Source organism: Eumetopias jubatus, unplaced genomic scaffold (genome assembly GCF_037043125.1).
Source record: "Eumetopias jubatus isolate StellerSeaLion01/CBP00866 unplaced genomic scaffold, mEumJub1_p1.0 scaffold_4, whole genome shotgun sequence".
Taxonomy (NCBI): Eukaryota; Metazoa; Chordata; class Mammalia; order Carnivora; family Otariidae; genus Eumetopias; species Eumetopias jubatus.
In genome coordinates, this window is record NW_028274810.1 from 74196295 (window position 1) to 74215526 (window position 19232).

A 19232-nucleotide genomic window follows, 5' to 3' on the forward strand; every position below is an offset into this window, starting at 1 on the left:
GTATAACAAGCATAACAATTTGTTAAATTTTAAGAGTTTTCACCTCCTTTGGATATTACAGTTATAGTGTGTCTCTTTCTTTTATGCTTCCTGGTATGTCTGTCTTCTTCAGTATAATTCCTCTTATTGTTTAATAGCATTTTTGATTCATACAGGTATTTGTTCAGATAGTGGTGAATCTTTTAGCCTTCTATTTGTTTTCAGATTGTTTTAATTAGAAATGAATCTTATTTATAGTTTAATTTACTTCAGAGCTTCTGCTAACTAACTCTTCTTTACTTTTCAGATTCTCTTTGTGGCCAGATGGGTTTGTATGGACAGGCTTGTCCATCTGTAACTTCATTAAGGTGAGTGCTCTTTTTTTCCTTATTGAACATGTAACGTTTTAAAAGTTACGCCATGAATTTCAAGGTGAGGTTCGTAATAAAATATTGTTTGTCAGACAGTGCTATTTGTTGGGTTGGGAGATATTTTTGCCTACAGGGATTATTAGTGGCAATGGGATTTGGATTTTAATTTCCACTTAGTGAATTTACGTATGTTCTTGTATATGGAATAACAAAATTTTTATACTTCTTTCTTTTTAAAAATATTCTGCTTTCTACATGTTTTAATTAGAAAATACACAGTAAATTTGATTACTTTTGTAGATTAAATAAGACTCGGTGCTAGTTTTTATTTCTTTCTAAATGATGATACAAACATGATACCTAGATTATCCTCATTTACAGTAAATAAAGCTTAAAAAGTAGGAACTAAGTTGTATACAACCCAGTAGTCTTAGATTTTTTTGAAGTTGCTAAATCTTTTCTACAAATTAAATCTTACGTGAAATCCTGTGAATAAAACAGATACACACAGGGCTTTTCTACTTGCTTCTTAGGCTTTAATATTCTACCGTCACAATTGCCCCTGAGGGATTGTTGCAATTCCCAGAGCACGGTTTGAAAAAATAACCTAAATCTAATCTGTTAATTGAAATCTTTCAGATTAGAACGTGAAGTGTTGATGACAGTATCTACTGGTCTCATGTAACTGCTGCAGCTAGGTGTATTATTTATTCATTCAGCATACTGAGCACCTAATATGTTGTCAGGCACTATTCTAAATGCTAGGACTATAGCAGTGAACATAACAGATAAAAATCCTATAATCATGGAGCTACATTCTGGTGAAGGGACAATTAATAAACAAGAAATACCTGTTAGTATATATGGTGCTAAAGCGAGCACAAGAAGTATGTTAGTGACAGTGATGAGGGCTAAGGTGAAAAATAAAATAGAGAAGGGGAATGGGAAATACAGGGGTGTGTGTTATTTTAGCCAAGGAAAGCTTTACTGACATGGTGACATTTGAAAACCTGAAAGAGTGATGGACTCTTCGATTTTGGTTATGTGGAATGTGAGCATTCCTGGCAGAGGGAATCCAGGAACTGATGAGGCAGGAGACTTGCCTTATGTGTTAGAGGAACAATATTCTGGATCAAAATTTTTTGTGCCTACAGCTATACATTTAGCATTTAATTAGTACTCTGGTGTCTGAGTTGGGTTATTTAGTATCCTTATATACATCTTTCATTTCTGTAATATTCTGTATGGTCCATCTATAAAGCAGAAAGTTGATATTCTTAAATGTGTGGGTAGAAAACCATTTGTCTTTTTTTTTTTTTTTTTTTTTTAAAGATTCTACCTATCTGACAGAGAGAGTACAAGCGGGGGGAGCAACAGGCAGAGGGAGAGGGAGAAGCAGGCTCTCCGCTGAGCAGGGAGCCCGATGCGGTGCTCGATCCCAAGACCCTGGGATCATGACCTGGGCCAAAGGCAAATGCTTAACCAACTGAGCCACCCAGGAGTCCCCTATTTATTTTTTTTTCCTTTTGTAACTGGAAGCAGGCATTGAGTTTGATACAAGGAAGAGGAGAAAAGAATGACTATTTTTTGATGGTGGTGATGGGGGAGAATCCTGGATTACTTAAAACCACAATAAATTTTAGTCTACTTTCCTGTAGTCTTCCCCAAACCAGAAATGGCCTCCCCGACAGCACTGTCCAAATAGGAATAGAGCCGAACTCTTAACTCAAACCCACTGACGAATGCTTGTTTGCCATGCCTCTCTTGTATGTACTACCTTTATATCTTGTGTTATAATATCTGTATATCTAGAAAATGGCTAGATTGAAAATAGGAAGTATATGTGTTGGTGGAGAAGAACTGGATATGTGGCTGGGAATGAGGAAATGGGTAGGCAGGTAGGGATTTGTAGGCATAGGTAAGAGTGGGAGTGAACATTTTATGTGTAAATAAAGGTGGGGGTGAAATGAAAGTATGTGACATTTAAAAATTTGTTGGATAGGAAAGAGTAGTTAGTAAATTGGATTAAACCTCCCTCCATCCTTAAATATTTAGGCTAATAAACAAGTATTGTTTTTTGTAGATGATACTGGATATTTAATCTGAATATGTTAGAATTATTTTTAAAATTTCACTTGCTGTATTTTATGTATTAAAAAGTAATACGTTTATTGTAGAAAATTTGGAAAGGTAGAGAGCCATTGTTAATGTCTGTATATTATGTAATTCTATACCAGTAGATACTATGTGTGAATTAGAAAAAGCACCCCATATTTTCTTTAAAAGAATGATTGCAAAAGATTTTGTAGTGATAGCAAGATATACTCTTTAATTTAAATAAGTTACTTTTGACACTTTGTTTTTCTTTGCTTGTTAGTATAGGTAGCATTGAATTTTAGCAAAACTTACTGTAACAGTATAATATTCTATATAATGAGACTTTTTTTTTTAAGTCAGGATCATGTCGGGGCAGAAATCACACCACTTGTTTGAACACAGAGATTTTAACAGAATCATTAACTATGTATAAAATTGTTAAGTAGGTAACAAAAGGGATAAAAATAAAACTAAGTATCATGGAGAGAGACACTTTAAGGAGCATCTGCCAACCCCAAGGGCTTGGAGACCAAAGGGAAAACCTAGAGACTTAGGAGGAAGGGTCCTATAGAACCAAAACTCAGACCTTTGAGGAGAAGACACTACATGGCTGGTGCTGGTGTCTGAACTTAAAAGAGGGGTCCCGTGGGTTTGAGACCCAGACCCCTGAGGAATGGGTATTGACTGGTCTTTGTGTCTTTCACTGGGGTATGATGAAGATAGTTCCACAAGTCTTGGAAAAACTATAAACTGGATTCACTTACTACTATGGGGAGGATCTCCTATTGTGGGGATGAAGAAATCTTTGCTGGGGTAATGCTCTTATGAAGCCCAAAGAATAGACAGGAAAGCACCAGTATCTTTTTCCATCTCCAGGGTTTCAGTCCATCTTTAAATGCTCCCTCTTGGCAGAGTCTTATAGGAAACCACCTGGCAAAAAGCACAGATATGGTTTGCAGAGTCCCAGTTTTCAGCATCATTAAGCAGATTGGGAAGTAGGGATGGGGATTTGGAGCTGAGAGGCAATGACTTAACTTGTTCCAACAAACTACTAAGTAGGTATAAAAAGATGTTTTTTCAGATCTGTTTTGCATCCAGTGTTTATGTGATTTTAGTAGTACTTATATGTTGCTAGAAGAAAATCCTAATTTTGTAAATCATGTGAATTTATATTAAAAATTGATGTAAGATTCATAGATATTCCTTGCAATCTGAATCTATTGCATTCATATCCTGAGTTTGGATAGTAAGAGTCTGGATAAGTGAATAGTGAGTCCTCTACATCTGTTCAGTTCCTCAGTTTTGGAAAACAAGAGTGAGAATTCAGATGATGATTGATGCAGATTCTACCAAACAATAGAATCTTAAAAATTTAGCAGAATCTGCTTGGTTCCTGAGTTTGTATAAGATGGATTTGAATCCCGAGATGCACCTGTGTTTTATTTCCATGTACAGATTCAGTAAGAGCAAAAACTTACCAAAAAAGTAGAAATTTCCTTGAACATTTGCTTTATGTAGACAAGTAAACACACGTGTATATAACCTACTTTTTTCACATGTAGCAATAGCTGTTTTTATAATTTGGTTTGATTAAAGCAAAACAAAATTTGATGTTTCTTTAGACTTGTTCAAACAAGGCCCTTTCTGCATTTCTGCATTGCCTGATATTTATTAGAGGATTGATTTTACAGTTCACACGTATATAAATCCTGGGACACTGGGGGTTATCAGTAGCACTATAAGTAGTTTCTGATGACACTGCCTTCTACCTGAGATTTCTTCCTTTTTTTTTCCTATTTTTACCCCTTTTTGCACTTGCTTTTTCCTTTTTGTTATGATTCTCCCTTTAAAAGAGATTTATTTATTTTAGAGAGAGAGCGTGCGTGCACCCTCCTTCCCTCTTCCCCCCACCCTGCCCGTGACCTGGGGGAGGGCAGGGGGAGAGGGCATCCTCAAGCAGATTCCCCGCTGAACACAGCCCAAAGTGGGGCTCTATCCCACGACCCTAATATCATGACTGAGCCAAAATCAAGCTGGCCTTTTAATCGACTGAGCTACCCAGGTGACCCTGTTATGCTTCTCCCTTAAAGATGCTTTTTATTATTGATCCAGTCTGTCTGTTTAGGATATACTAGGAAACACATAGGGATATTTTAGCACCAGAGAAGCTCATGCGTTAGTGTCCCAGATGAATTTCCTGTCCATCTGTTTCCTCATTTCTCTTCTCTTGATATTGATGACCCTGCTATTTAGAATGACCAGAGAAGGGTGGATTTATTTTAAGACCTTTTGCTGCTTTGTTTCTAGTAACAGGCTTGGTATTGTTAAGGCAGCTCTGGTATGTAGTCTTAGAATTAGGTAGATACAGTTTTAAATCTCTGCCACATATTACCCATATGATCTTGGACAGTTACTTCACTTTTCCTAATTTTGCTGTAATAAGGTTGTTAATGCTTACCTCACTGGTCTGTTACGATTCATGGTATTAAATATATACATAAGTCACCTGGCATATTTTTTCCTCTTTTCTCTTTAACATTAGTAGAAAGCAAAAGGGATCATCATTTTTAGAGTAAAAGAGGATTTGTATCCTTTGCTGTCAGCTCAAGAACATGGGGATTTGTTTTCTCACTTCTATTTCCCCTTCACTCTAAATTCTTGGATTCTAGAGTATCTGCCAGTAGTGTTCAGGTTTGCAACTGGCCTTCAGGCTAAGGATGTTGCTGACATTGAATATTACATGTTTATTATATTCATAATTTTATGCTATTAGGTCTCTCCCACACAGTGGCAAAAATAGCTTTTGCATTATCATGCCATAGTTCATTGTTACCATGTTTATCAAGCTTTTGGGGGGAACTGATAGAATCAATTTGCATGTGTAGGTGTGGCATATTCCAATTAAACAGTAATGAGAAGCCCTCTTAATTTTGACAATTACAGAAACTTTTTTTTTTTTTTTAAAGATTTTATTTATTCATTTGAGACACAGAGATACAGAGAGAGAGAGGGAGCAGGAGCAGGGGGAGAGGCAGAGAAAGAAGAAGTAGGCTCCCTGCTGAGCCAGGAGCCTGATTTGGGGCTCGATCCCAGGACCCTGGGATCATGACCTGAGCCGAAGGCAGACACTTAACCATCTGAGCCACCCAGGCACCCCTACAGAAACTTTTCTAAACATTTTGAATTTTTCTGGCTTTTTTTTTTTAAGATTTTTTTAAAGATTTTATTTATTTATTTGACAGAGAGCACAAGCAGAGGGAGAGGGAGAAGCTGGCTTCCCGCTGAGCAGGGAGCCCGATGTGGGGCTCGATCCCGGGACTCCGGGATCATGACCTGAGCCGAAGACAGACGCTTAACCAACTGAGCCACCCAGGTGCACCTCTGGCTTATCTTGTAAAGCTTTACTCTCTGATATAGTAGCCACTAGCCTCATGTGGCTATTTAAATTAATTAAAAATAAAAATAAGGGGCACCTGGGTGGCTCAGTTGGTTAAGCGTTTGTCTTCGGCTCAGGTCATGATCCCGGAGTCCCGGGATGGAGCCCCACATCGGGCTCCCTGCTCCGCGGGAGGCCTTCTTCCTCTCCCACTCCCCCTGCCTGTGTTCCCCCTCTTGCTGTGTCTCTCTGTCAAATAATAAAATCTTTAAAAAAAAAAAATCTAAATGAACAGACCTGTTCTAAGAGCACATCAGTCATTATCAGCCTACATAATACATCAATACTGATTATCATTCCATGATGTGAAAGGGTCTGAAAAGGACTAACTTCCTAGAAATCCCAGTGCTATTTAGGGTAGAACGTTTACTAGTAATCTATAAAAAGCTGTGCAGCTTAAACTCAGTAGACCCTAAGGGAGTCTCTCTGCCTAGAGACTTACCCTGCTTGTTCCATCGGCTCCTAAAGACCCCACATTTTTGGCTTTTTTTGTTTGTTTCTTGTCATCAACACTTCAAAGTTTCTCAGCTTTGCTCTCTTTAACAAAGACTTTATTCTTTGTCTTCTCATCAAGCACAGCAACTTCTTCCATAAATCGTCACAATCTTTTCTTAATGGAACAACCTATTTCCTCCCATGTGCTCAAGTTCTTTACCATCGTCTAAAAATTTACTTGGCAATTTGTAAATATGAGTTTTTCTTTACCTCAACTTTCAACCCACCATTAAGCAGATACTTGATTATCAGATTTTTCTCTCAACTTGAAGAGAACAGAGTACTTATGACTACCAGATTTCAAGACTTACTGTAAAACTACAATAACCAAGACAAGTGGTTTTAGTAAAAGGATAGATATAAAAATCAACAGAACAGGGTCCAAATATGGACTCACCCGTATATGGCCAATTGATCTATTATGATTATTATTATTATTGAAGTATAGTTGACATACAATGTTATATTAGTTTCAGGTGTACAACATATTGATTCCACAGTTCTGTTACTCAGTGCTCAATACAGTAAGTACAGTCACCAGTAATAACGTTACTACAATATTACTGATTATATTTCCTATGCTATACTTAAAATAGCATTTTTACTTATAATAGCTAAAACTGGAGAACAATCCAAATATGCACCAACAGGTAAATGTTGTTGCACATATATCCAATGAAACAAAAAGGTATGAACTATTGATGCATGTAGTGACACCGGTGAATCTCAAGGTAATTATGCTAAATGAAAGAAGCCGGACAAATAAAAGGGTAATACTATACAGTTCCAGTTCTATACAACTTGAGAAAATGCAAACATGCATTTAGGGGCAGAAAAGCAGATCAGTTGATATCTTGCAGAAAGTGACAGGAGGGCACACAACAACACCAGGAAACTTTTGAGAATGATGGATATGTTGTGGTAATTTTATGGGGGGGCTTATCAAATCATACTATGTCAATTACATCTCAATAAAGGTGTTTTTTTAAGCTGTTTTAAATATATATGTGTGTGTGCGCAATCTGGAGTAGTTAGGATTTCTCAGCTAAGATACAAAAAGAAAAACATAAAAGAAAAAAGAAATTGGAAGCAAAAAATTTAAAGCTTTTTTGCTCTAACAAAAAACTTGCATCCAGAATATTTAAAGAACTCTAACAATGCAGTAAGATGACACTACCCAGTTTTTTTTTTTAAAGAAGATTTTTATTTATTTATTAGAGAGAGAGAGAATGAGAGATAGAAAGCACGAGAGGGAAGAGGGTCAGAGGGAGAAGCAGACTCCCTGCTGAGCAGGAAGCCCGATGTGGGACTCGATCCCGGGACTCCAGGATCATGACCTGAGCCGAAGGCAGTCGCTTAACCAACTGAGCCACCCAGGCGCCAGTTTTAAAATGTGCAAAAGATTTGAATAAAGACATACAAGGAGTCAATAAGCACATGAAAAGATGTACATCATCATTAGTCAACAGGAAAAGACAAATTAAAATCACAATAAAAAAAAATGAAAAAAAAAAATAAAATCACAATGAGATACCACTCTATACCCATTAAAATGTTTAAATCTGTTTGAAAACCAGTAGTATCTTCCTTTATGAATTTAGTTTAAACTCCATAGGTTTTATCTTGATATAACAAAAATAACTACATTTGTGCTGTAAGGTAAAGCATGGGTGGTTAGCCCCATTTTATATGGCTTCCAATCCAGTGATCCTCTGATTACATTGCATGGGCTTCTTGGGGTTTTATTTTTTTAATTATCTAGAGGCCTATCTGTAATAAAGAAGCACTATCTTTTTCTCAGACTCTACCTATTCAAGTAGTCTCATCTTTCCATAACTTCCAACTGTACTTTTTTACATAGCTAATACATCACTTTCCAAGTTCCAAATATACATAGGGGGACTGTAGAAAGAATGTTAACTTTGAAGAAAGCGGTTCCTATGCTTAAAATCTTCATTCAGCACCATAACCTTCAACAGGGACCTGTCCATAAGCACCTATCCTTCCGGCTCTCAAGTAAGCATCAGTATAGGGCAAAATAATCTTTCTGCTGTCCTTTTCTTTTGTTGTTTCTCTGAGAATCTTGAATGCTAGTAAGCACATAATGAGTACGTATTCAATATGTATCTGTCAAACTAAACAAAACTGGAACTCTTAGTCCAATTCCAAATCTACAGTTCCAAGAGGAAGGTGAGAATCAAGTCTCCCATTCACTACCCATATGACTATAAGGAAAGGGTCTGAATCCTAAAAAACATCCTCTCTTGAAATCCTAACTCTTTTTACCCAACACTGGATACATGCTGCTTTGTACCAGACACTTCCTGTAGTATTTTGCCTAGCTCACTGTGCCCTTTTCCCAGAGTTGTCTCCATCCCCAGGGCCCTGAAAGTCTTATCTATACCAGAGCTATGTGAGTACTACAACAAATTAAAGGATGAGAACTGGAGCTGACACCTGACCTAAGTTGTTCGCCTGAATTTTCTTCCTTAGGAATTCAGAATTAGGACTGAAATGGTTTGGGCTGGTTTCCTGAATAAAGAAGCTATGAAACTTGAGAGGTACAGGATGCCCATATGCCAGAAAGGTAAAGAAAGCTGGTTTGTAGAAATGGAGAAATAAATTACAATCAGAGAAAAGCAACAGAGAAGAGAGTATACTGCCTTGGTTCCTAAGAACCTGAGTTCTATCCCCTCAAGAGATCCAGCTATCCCTCAGTTCTGTGAAATACCCCAGTATTCTCCACAAATAAAACCCTTTTCTGTTTTGTTTGATACATCCAGTGCTGGTTTCCTTTACTTGCAGCCAAGCAAAGCTTGACTAAAATAAGTTTACTAAATCAAATCATAACACTTTATTTTTCAGTATTATTTTATACCTTAAACACTGTTGACAGGTACAGATTTTATGTTTAACTCCTCTTTTACTTTGGCAATATACCCAGCGATGCTTTTTATTTCCTATTACCTCTGATACTATTTCCCCCACATATATGAATTCATGACAACTCAAATTTCTCTACCATCCCCCCATATAAAAAGCTGCTGCCTTTCATAAGATTTTTTTCAATTTTATCACTAGTTTTCTATCACTTTTTTCCTGTTTCCTGCATTGATACTTTCCTTTTCTAATTATTTTTATAGTATCCTCAGTTAAGTGGAATATTTTTGACATCCCTCATTTTAAGAAAACACCTCAAATTATGATGAATACTGACAGCCAAGAGGCAGAACTTCGTGATTAAGAGCATGGGCACTGGAGCAAGGCCTACATATGAATTCCAGCTCTGTCCCTTTATTCACTGCATGTCCTTCAGCTAAGCTTAACTTTTGTATCTCTCTTTCCTCATTTATGAAATGAGGTACCAAGCTTATAGAGCTGTTAGAGGGATTTAATTAATATACTTTAAAATGCTTAAATAATGCCTGGTCTAGTAGTGAGAACACCATAAAAGCTTAGATATATCAAAGTCAATATTTAGTCACAAAAGTAACTTTTAATAATAAGTCAATGACTAGTCAACGATACTCTTCAATATCTAATACTCAGAAATGGAAGCCCTAGGGGATTCGGTCATCTTAGATCAAAGATTAAGTTACATTTAGGATGCTCTAAGCCAGCACTGTCCAACAGAACTTTCTGCAACAATGGAAATGTATGTGTGCTATCCAGTGTGCTAGCCATTAGCCACGTGTGGCTATTGAGCACTTTTAAAATATGGCTAGTGTGACTAAGAAACATTTTTAAATTTTTATTTTTTTAAGATTTTATTTATCTCACAGAGACACAGCTGAAGGCAGATGCTTAACCAACTGAGCCACCCAGGCGTCCCAACTTTTGCAAATTTTTTAAAAACATTTAATAGAGACAGCTGGATTCTCATCTCTGCTTCTGCATTGAGTCTGATGTGATAACACCCATCACATAGCATGTGAAAAGTTCCACTGTACACTTATCAGAGGATGAGAGTGGAAAAGGCAGATAACATCTTATTGTGAAAATTGTTTTGACCCTTCAGATTCCCTGAAAGGGTGTCTGGACCACGCTTTGAAGACAACTGAATCCTAGACATCACATGTAGAAGTTTAAGCTGTTTAGCATTTTCCGTGCGTCATACTTAACCCTAAAAGGTAAGACAGGATTACCTTCCACAAGGTTAGCCTCTGCCAGCACTGACGCCATGCTACTGGTATAATGTATAGTGAGCTAAAGCAGTATGGTTGTAGAAAGGTTAGGATAAACACTTCAGTGAGATAGGAGGAACCAGTGCATACGTGTTACTCAGAGGACTTTTATTATATGGACATTTTGTATATATATACACACACACACGCACACACATATATTTTAAACTAAGTATAAGGAGTGTTAATAGATTTTGTCTGGGTTTTTAACTTTTTTTTTTTTTTTTAAGGATTTTATTTATTTATTTGAGAGAGAACAAGCCAGAGAGAAAGCACAAGCAGGGGGAGAGGGAGAAGCAGACTCCCCACGGAGCAGGGAGCCTGACATGGCGCTTGATCCCAGAACCCTGGGATCATGACCTGAGCCGAAGGTAGACAGTTAACCCACTAAGCTTCATGGGCGCCCCAGGGTTTTTAACTTTTTTTTTTTTTAAAGATTTTATTTATTTATTTATTCATGAGAGACAGAGGGAGAGAGAAGCAGAGGGAGAAGCAGGCTCCCAAGGAGCAGGGAGCCCAATGCGGGACTCGATCCCAGGACCCTGGGATCATGACCTGAGCCGAAGGCAGACGCTTAACCATCTGAGCCACCCAGGCGCCCCTAACTTTATTTTTAAAGAGAGAGCGAGTGCACGCACAGGGCGCACATGAGCAGGGGAGGGGCAGAGGGAGAGGGAGAGAGAGAATCCTAAGCAGGCTCAAAGCTCAGTAGTACAGAGCCCAATACGGGGATCAATCCTAGGACTCTGAGCCAGAATCAAGAGTCAGACGCTTAACTGTCTGAGCCACCCAGGTGCCCCTGTGTGGTTTTTTTTAAATAACAGCTACAGAGATGGCTTTGAGTGTTCTGGTGTTAAAGGGACTAGTGTTCATCAGTATTTCCAACTACTCAGATTCTAGTACGTGAGATCTAAATGCAAAATACAGTCTTTACTTGATGACAGAATATAGTTGAGTGGTTAAGGTCCAAAAATGTTTATATTTCCTTCCTACATTGTGGAGCAAAAGATACCTAAGATGAGAATCACACATATAGTGTGAAAATATCTTTTGACTACATGATCCCTAAGTTTGTACCCTGAATGGAATTCTAACTATGAGTATGACTTGTATGAATTTAGAATACAGTTTTATGAATTTAAGATTATATGTGGAGTAATTTGGAGAGAATCTAGAGAAGAGCAATAAATATATTAGGGTTCCAAATTCAGATCCTGTTGGAGAAGTTCTGGACTTTAAAACTTAAGAGAAAAGGGAACACAAAAAGTTGTGTTAATATTGTAAAATATGTGAAGCATCATTATGAATAGAACTCTGACCCGTTCTCATTTTCCAAGAGAGAATTTAAAGAAATTTTCTTCTCCGTAGCAAGGGAGATAGAGATTAGCCAGTTAAAACTTTTAATTTTTTAAAAAAAATTATTTATTTTTAAAGTAATCTCTGTGCCCAGCATGGGGCTCAAACTCATGACCCTAAGATCAAGAGTTACGTGCTCTACCAACTGAGCCAGCTAGGCTCCCCTAGCCAGTTAAACCTTTAAAAAAAACCAACCAACCAAACAAAAAACGCATACTTTAGAGTAACATACCTTAGAACAGATTGAGTAAGTTGTGAACTTTTCTTCCCATGGAGATCTTAAAGAGTATTGTTAGTCTCCAAAATAGGTTATACCAGGACTTTAAGCGATGACCGAATGAGGTTCTTTTTCATCTCTGATTTTATGATAAATAGCTCTGAAATCACAACAGTTTTACAAGTGACAGTTGTCTCACTAAATCTCCTGGATTTTTGCATTAGCTGTGTTGTGAATATTCTTGGAATGTTAAGTGGGAAGAGAAGTTGTGAAAGTCAAGAGGTTTGAAGAGTGACCTACTATTTGTTTATTGGATTCCTTCTAAATTATGATTCCTCCACCTGTATTTTCACTTCAAACCAGTGAGGATTTTTCAGCTTATTTTCTAAAAAGGTCATTGCTTATAGGAAGTACCTTTGTGGAGATTTGTTTGACGCTGTCCATTTTTTTCCTAAATGGAGCAGAGATCAGCTGTTTTGAAAAGCTGGGAGTTTTTACTGGAAGAGAAGAGCAAGTAATTTTGGAGTTTATAATACCAACATTGGGGGCCAATATTAGAGGCTTAGGGCATGTGAGATGGGAGAACCAAAGTATAGAAAGTAGTTAGAAGTATGCCAGATATAAACCATATTGAAATTTTGTCAGGATTAAGCTGATCTTGCACCAGGAAAATGGAAAAGCTTATTTCTTTTTTTTTCCAAGTTACTCTTTGTCTCTCTGCTGCAAGATACCTAACTGGGGGTTTTATACTCAAGAACTGTTGACTTGGAATTCCTTTATGGAATAATAGGATTTTGTGGGCTGCTTCAGGAATCATCGTATCATCTTATTTCTATGGGGAAAAGTATGTTCTCAATTTTCATATATAGTCTACAAACAAAATTTTAAAACCTAATACTTTCTGGGTCACTTTAGAGTAAATATGAGGGGCTCATTTCCATTGAGGCTGCTAAATGATTATTGTATCATTTAGGACATGTAAGTCTAAAACCACTGAGTAAGAGTGACAGCCTTTTAAAATTTGGAAAATTCTGGGGCGCCTGGCTGGCTCATTTGGTGGAGTGTGCAACTCTTGATCTTGGTTGAGTTTGAGCCACACATTGGGTGTAGAGATTACTTAAAATCTTTTTAAAAAATGAAATAAAATTTAGAAAGTTCTGAAGAGTATGCATTTGGTAATAAAATTGACTGTGTGTTAGAAACTATTCTTAGTGCTTTGTATGCATTAACTCATTTAATCCTCACAGCAATCCTTTGGGTTGGGTACTATTTTTATCTTCATCTTACAAACGAGGAAACTGAGACATAAAAGATTAATTTACTTGTGTAAGGTCACATAGCTTAAAGTGGAAGAGTTTGGATTCTAATCCAGGCAGACTTGCTCAGCAGCCTGTGTTCTTAATTACTAAGTCGTATCTTTTCCGATGTAGGACGCCGTTAATTTTGCTGAAATTGAACTAAGAGTAGAAACTTTGATTTTGCTGGTGTATGAAAACTAAAGTAACACCAGCTGCTTTTGCTTGGAAATAGCTTAAATTATTACCTCATTTATAAGTTAACATTTTATTTTTTGTCCTATGGTTATAAAATATAAAATCAATCTGTAGTAGATTATTTTCTTTTTTAGTTTTCCACCACGATTTGCCCCTATGGGTACACAAATATTCACATGTACTTTTCCTATGTATTGAACTTACTTGCTCTTTTCTCAAGGGAGACAACCCAGAGTTTCATCCAGTTATTATAATTAGCTGAAAATCTAAGCTCTTTAGGTACAGTCTCTTTCATCAGATGCTGGTGTGGCTTCTTGTGGATCAAAGATCTATAAACCAGATGAGTTATTTACATTCTACCTAATATGTAGTGGTGGAGAAAGATTAGGATAACAGCAGTAAAAGCTATTATTCAGAAAAGGGGATAATGGGAAACACTCAATAGTCATTAGTGCATTATAAAATCTTACTGGGTCGAAGTGACAGTGACGCCTTGACAGTGTAGTAAGTTCCTTGACTTTGCTCTTTGGTAGGGCCTCCATTGTCTACTATGCCTTCTGAAAGATCCTACCTTGTCCATTATCTTCCATGACTACGTCTGAGATGGATATTAGTGAAGATGCCCTTTCTGGGAAATGTACAGCTTTTATAGCTCACTTCCTGTTGATGAGCTTGGGTATTATTTTGGAAACTTAAGAGGCTTTTGCAGTCTGGTCTCTTTCTCTCCCCCAACCTCCCATACAATTATCTTAAAATACTTAGTTTCTAGACTTTTTGCTGCTTTGATCCATAACGCCTGCCCAGACAGAATTTTTCAGTGTGAAGACTGTGCCCTTTGTGCTCCGTTTTACCGCAGGAATTTCCAGTCTTGTTTTGGTGCCATGGAACCCCTTCAACAGTCTGGTGAAACCTGTGGATCCATCTCAGAATGTCTCAAAATTCACAAAATAAAGTACTTGGGATTACAAAGGAAACCAATTATATTGAAATATGGTTAGCAAAATACTAACTTTGAAACATAGTAATGTGTGCTTTTAACATATTAAATGAAAGATCTAGTGGCAAGTCTAATACACTAGCATAATTTTAAGTAGTTAAGTTTATTTATTTAAAAATTTTTTAAGGATTTTATTTATTTGACAGAGAGAGGCACAGCAAGAGAGGGAACACAAGCAGAGGCAAGGGCAGAGGGAGAGGGAGAACAGGCTTCCCGCCAAGCAGGGAGCCTGATGCGGGGCTCGATCCCAGGACCCTGGGATCATGACCTGAGCCGAAGGCAGACGCTTAACGACTGAGCCACCCAGGCGCCCCTAAGTAGTTAAGTTTAAATTAAAAGTTGAGATTCTGCAACATTTGCATGTGAGAAGAATACATTTGTGATTTTTATTGGTGGCAAAGTCACAAGTACTGTCAATGCTACTATGATTTGTTGTCTAATTTCATAATTAAAGGAAGTGCTAAATTTCAGTTACAAGTTAGTGGAAATGAAGAGTATTTTTTTCCCCACCCAAGTTCATTGACATCTTCTGGCTTCTGAGGGAAAGATGGTTCTGATGAGGCCATTTGAAACAATGGTGGAAATCATTGGTGGAAAGACAACACCCTTATGACATTGCTTTTGTGTGGCAAGATACCAGTCTTCTCTACTGCCAAGGCTGCAGTTTTGCAGCTACCATTCAGTTATTTCCATTTGCTACTTCAGAAGCAGTTGGTTTTTTTCCAGCTATGCAAGGCTTTAAATTATAGGACTGTTAGCTTAAATTGTGGGCCATACGCAGGGAGTTACCTCCCTTAGCAAATCTGTAGTTTCTCCCTCTCTGCTTGCAGCTCTAATAGAAGTTTATTTCTCTCTCAGGATTTTGTTTTAAGTGACAAGAAGAAGCCAAAGCATGCCAACATTCTAAATTTTTTTATATTTCTCTCCTTGCCATAGCCTTAGTTGGCATGTGGTTTGTTCTCTAACTTCTGTATATGGCCAAATTTGACCAAATCCTTTGTCACTCTTTAAGAAGGTCACCAGTTTTCCAACCTGCAATATCAGAGTTAATGTTTGCCTCATCACCTCCTCCTTTAAGAGTGTCTTATTTTAGGTTCTCTTACTTGTATCCCCCACTTCCTTATCCCAGATGTCATGTTTGTTAAGAATTGCATTCATCCACTGGTGATCTTTTTATGGTAGTTAAACATACAAGTCTGGAAGGTAGGCAGTTCAGGGTTCAGATGGCAGCTTCACAATTGTTTCACAAAAAACTCAGGGACCCAGATTCCTTCTCTTTGCTCCTATGTCCTCAGTGTATGGCACTTTCAAAGATCACCTTACGGATTTTTTTTCTGTATCAGTTAGGGAGGACGTTAGGTTTGAGGTTGGTGTTGAGGAGAGTAACTACCATGACTTCCAGTGCTTTGACAAAACCTCAGATGCGAGGCCTTCTGGCCAAGCGTCTGTGATTTCATATTGTTGGAGCGTTCGCTGTATCCCTGGGGGTTGCAGCTTTCTATAAGTTTGCTGTGGCCGAGCCAAGAAAGAAGGCATATGCAGATTTCTACAGAAATTATGATTCCATGAAAGATTTTGAGGAGATGAAGAAGGCTGGTATCTTTCAGAGTGCAAAGTGATTTGGGAATGTAAAGAATTTCTTTGGGTTGAGTTCCATTGAAGTCTGTCACTGACCTGTGTTCCTGAACTATGAAACACAAATATTGGCTTATGGAATAGTTTGTCTTGATAAATAAACAGCTAACAAATAAAAAAAAATCACCTTATGATCGAAGATGACACTGGAGCAGTAGCTATCGTGTCTTCAGAGAGCAGGAATGGCAGGAGGCACAGTGCCATCCAGAATGAAATTGAGATTGTATTCCTTAGGAAGAAGATAAAAACAGATGTTAGGTGGCAGTTAATGGTTTCTGCCATAGACCTTACTTCTGGTTGCCTTGGGTGGTAAGATTCTGTAACGGGAGTTATATATTTAAAAAAGTATATATATAGGGGCGCTTGGGTGGCTCAGTTGGTTGTGTCCAACTCTCTGTTTTGGCTCAGGTCATTTGAGATGCAGCCCGCATTGGTCTCGCACTGGGCGTGGAGCCTGCCTAAGATTCTTCTCTCTCCCTGCTCCTCCGCACTCCCTCTCAAAAAAAAAGTGTGTGTGTGTGTGTGTGTGTATTCCTTGAGATGCATATGATCAGAATTACTGCTGTGGTAATTATAAGGATTTCTTTTTGAGTTTTTAGTTGCTCAGTTTTTCTTATGAGTCTTAAGATGACTCTTTCTTAGGATTTTTCTGAAGTCTTTTAAGATGAAATGCCAAGTGCCAGGAATAGAGTGAGAGGATTCAGGAATATCTAGGTCACGACATCACTATCCTCATTATTCTTACTTTCCTTGATGTCTTCTTCTTACCTTTATTTAGGAAGCCAGCAGTATCTCTACCCATTTCCCCCCTTTTTGATAACACTGTTGAAAACTTCCTGAGTAATCCTTGGTTACTCGTTGGAATTAGGGAGGTTGCAGAGGGAGGCCAAGCAATGTGTTAAAGTACCTAGAAAGTTTATTTGGGATCCTATTAGTGGCGCTGTTTCATAAAGTGGGATTAGAACCCCCGCCCTCTCCCCATCTCATGGCTTTATGTTGAGTTTTTATATCTTGATACTGTTTACATTTTCATGTTATGCAGAGAAGATTCGTCATGAAACTTTTTTTTAGCAATAAATATCATAGATGTAAGACCTGAGTTTTCCATGCCCTGCTTTCTCCCATAAGTAACATTATCTTTTTATCTTTGCTTCTATCTTCCCCAGAACTCTCTCTGTTCCTGTGTGGTGCTACTTGTCAGCCTGAGTCATACTTTTTTCCAGTTCATAAAGGACTTCAATCCTGTGATTATCCTTACCTCATGCTATTGAGTCCTTTTTTCTTTTGCCTCTTCCTTTTAGCTTGTCAGTGTGTACGGTTTCACTTGTTTTGGAAGGATCACACCCACACCTTCATTGGCTAGTAACTGTTTCAGTCACTTAACCATTATTTATTGACCCTTCACTTACTATGTTCTTAGGGATTGGAGAGAGAGAAAAGAAGAAGAAAGTTTCTTATTCAGAACTCATGGACTCTGGGGAGAGAGATATAGTTATAATGTTGTATGAGTTCTGGGATAGAGAGGTGTTGACATGCTACTATGGGAGTAGGATCTAGTTCACTTGAGATGGAAGATAAGAGTGGACTGATGAGGCTTTCTGGAGGGGGAAGTGTTTGGTCTGAGTCTTGAAAAAAAGTAGAAGCCAGCTAGGCAGTGTTAGATGGGAAAGACATTCCAGAAAGGAATGTTTTTAATCCAAATACTGTTATTTTTCAGATAACATGTACCTGGTGTGGTGTTAGGTAGCATCTGAAGTATTAGTTGTATGGTCACTGTTCTCAATGGGGAGGTGGGGGAAGAGGGTAGTAAGCTTAGGTGTATGATGCAATTATACATATGAAACAGCATGGTAGATGCCAAATTGAGGTTATAATTGCTCCAGGGATTTAGAGAAGGATTAATAAAAGATTAATAAAAACTACAGTAGTTGAAAATGAGTTTAATTTGGTATAATAGGAAAAAGGGAACCATTGAAAGTTTTCGGGCACAATGACATGAAAACAGTGCTGATAGATTTCTCTTGGAGTGTATGCATGGACTCTGGAGGTGATTAGCAGAGAGGAGTGGTTAGAAATCAGACTCCAGGAGGCCAGCTAGGAAGCTTTTGGAATGAGGTGAGGTAATGAGGGCCTGACATTTCTTAACCAGATTTCCATAACCAGATTCCTCAGAGCCTCCCATGCTGTTCTTAAATTTACCACCATCTGTTCTCTTATACAGGCGGACTTCTGTCATCACCATTCCATTAAGAGGTTTCTTTCTAAAGTTACTGATGATCTGGTCATATCTAATGGTCATTTTTTGTGTTCTTTGTGCTTAATGGAGAACCGCTGTGGCAACCAGGTGACACACCAACAATGGAAGCGCTTTTTACCTTACTACCAAGAATATATAAAATTTCATAAATTACAAACAGAAGCCCCACTTTTTCAGAGTTTAAATTTAAGATAGATATTTTATAGTTCAGATTTGATCTAGCAGAACTGATGAAGATAAGCACAGCAGTGGAGTGATTCTTACTCCTGATGTCTTTGATGACTAGGGACCATTTTCTTTCTAGCCTGTTGAGATCTTTACTTTCTTCAAATCTTAGCTGAAGTTCTTCCTTCTCTGCCTCTGAGGGCTGTAGTCTATGTTGTCCTCTCCGTTTTTGTACTGTTAGCAGCACCCAGATCTCAGCCTTCTTTTCTTCAGTTCTTCTTTATGTTTGACCTTCTTAATTGGACTACAGTTTCCTGGAGGACAGGAATTTTATCATACTGTGTGTGTGTGTGTGTGTGTGTATGTATGTGTACAGTTTTACTCTAATAGCCCTGTACATGTGTAACTATAAATTCTTAACTGTTATAACATGTATTAAGTACTTATTATATGTTTACATTATATTTCTGAGGCTCTTATAAAGTCTCAATTAGTGGCACTGGTGGAAGGAAACAGAAGTTTGCCCTTTTTTTTTTTTTTAAAGATTTTA

General features: G+C 37.8%; 1 protein-coding gene and 1 pseudogene across 4 annotated transcripts in view; both read left to right on the forward strand.

Annotated features, from left to right (window-relative positions):
* FOXJ3 (forkhead box J3) overlaps positions 1-19232 on the forward strand; it is a 139583-nt gene that overhangs the window by 21649 nt on the left and 98702 nt on the right. For all 4 annotated transcript variants that reach the window (XM_028123293.2, XM_028123295.2, XM_028123296.2 and 1 more), the window contains exon 2: positions 287-347. In XM_028123293.2, the coding sequence (XP_027979094.1) occupies positions 304-347 (44 nt within the window). In that variant the 5' untranslated portion in view covers positions 287-303. The remainder of the gene's footprint in view (positions 1-286; positions 348-19232) is intronic.
* On the forward strand, positions 16017-16298 carry LOC148164533 (cytochrome c oxidase subunit 6C pseudogene; annotated as a pseudogene).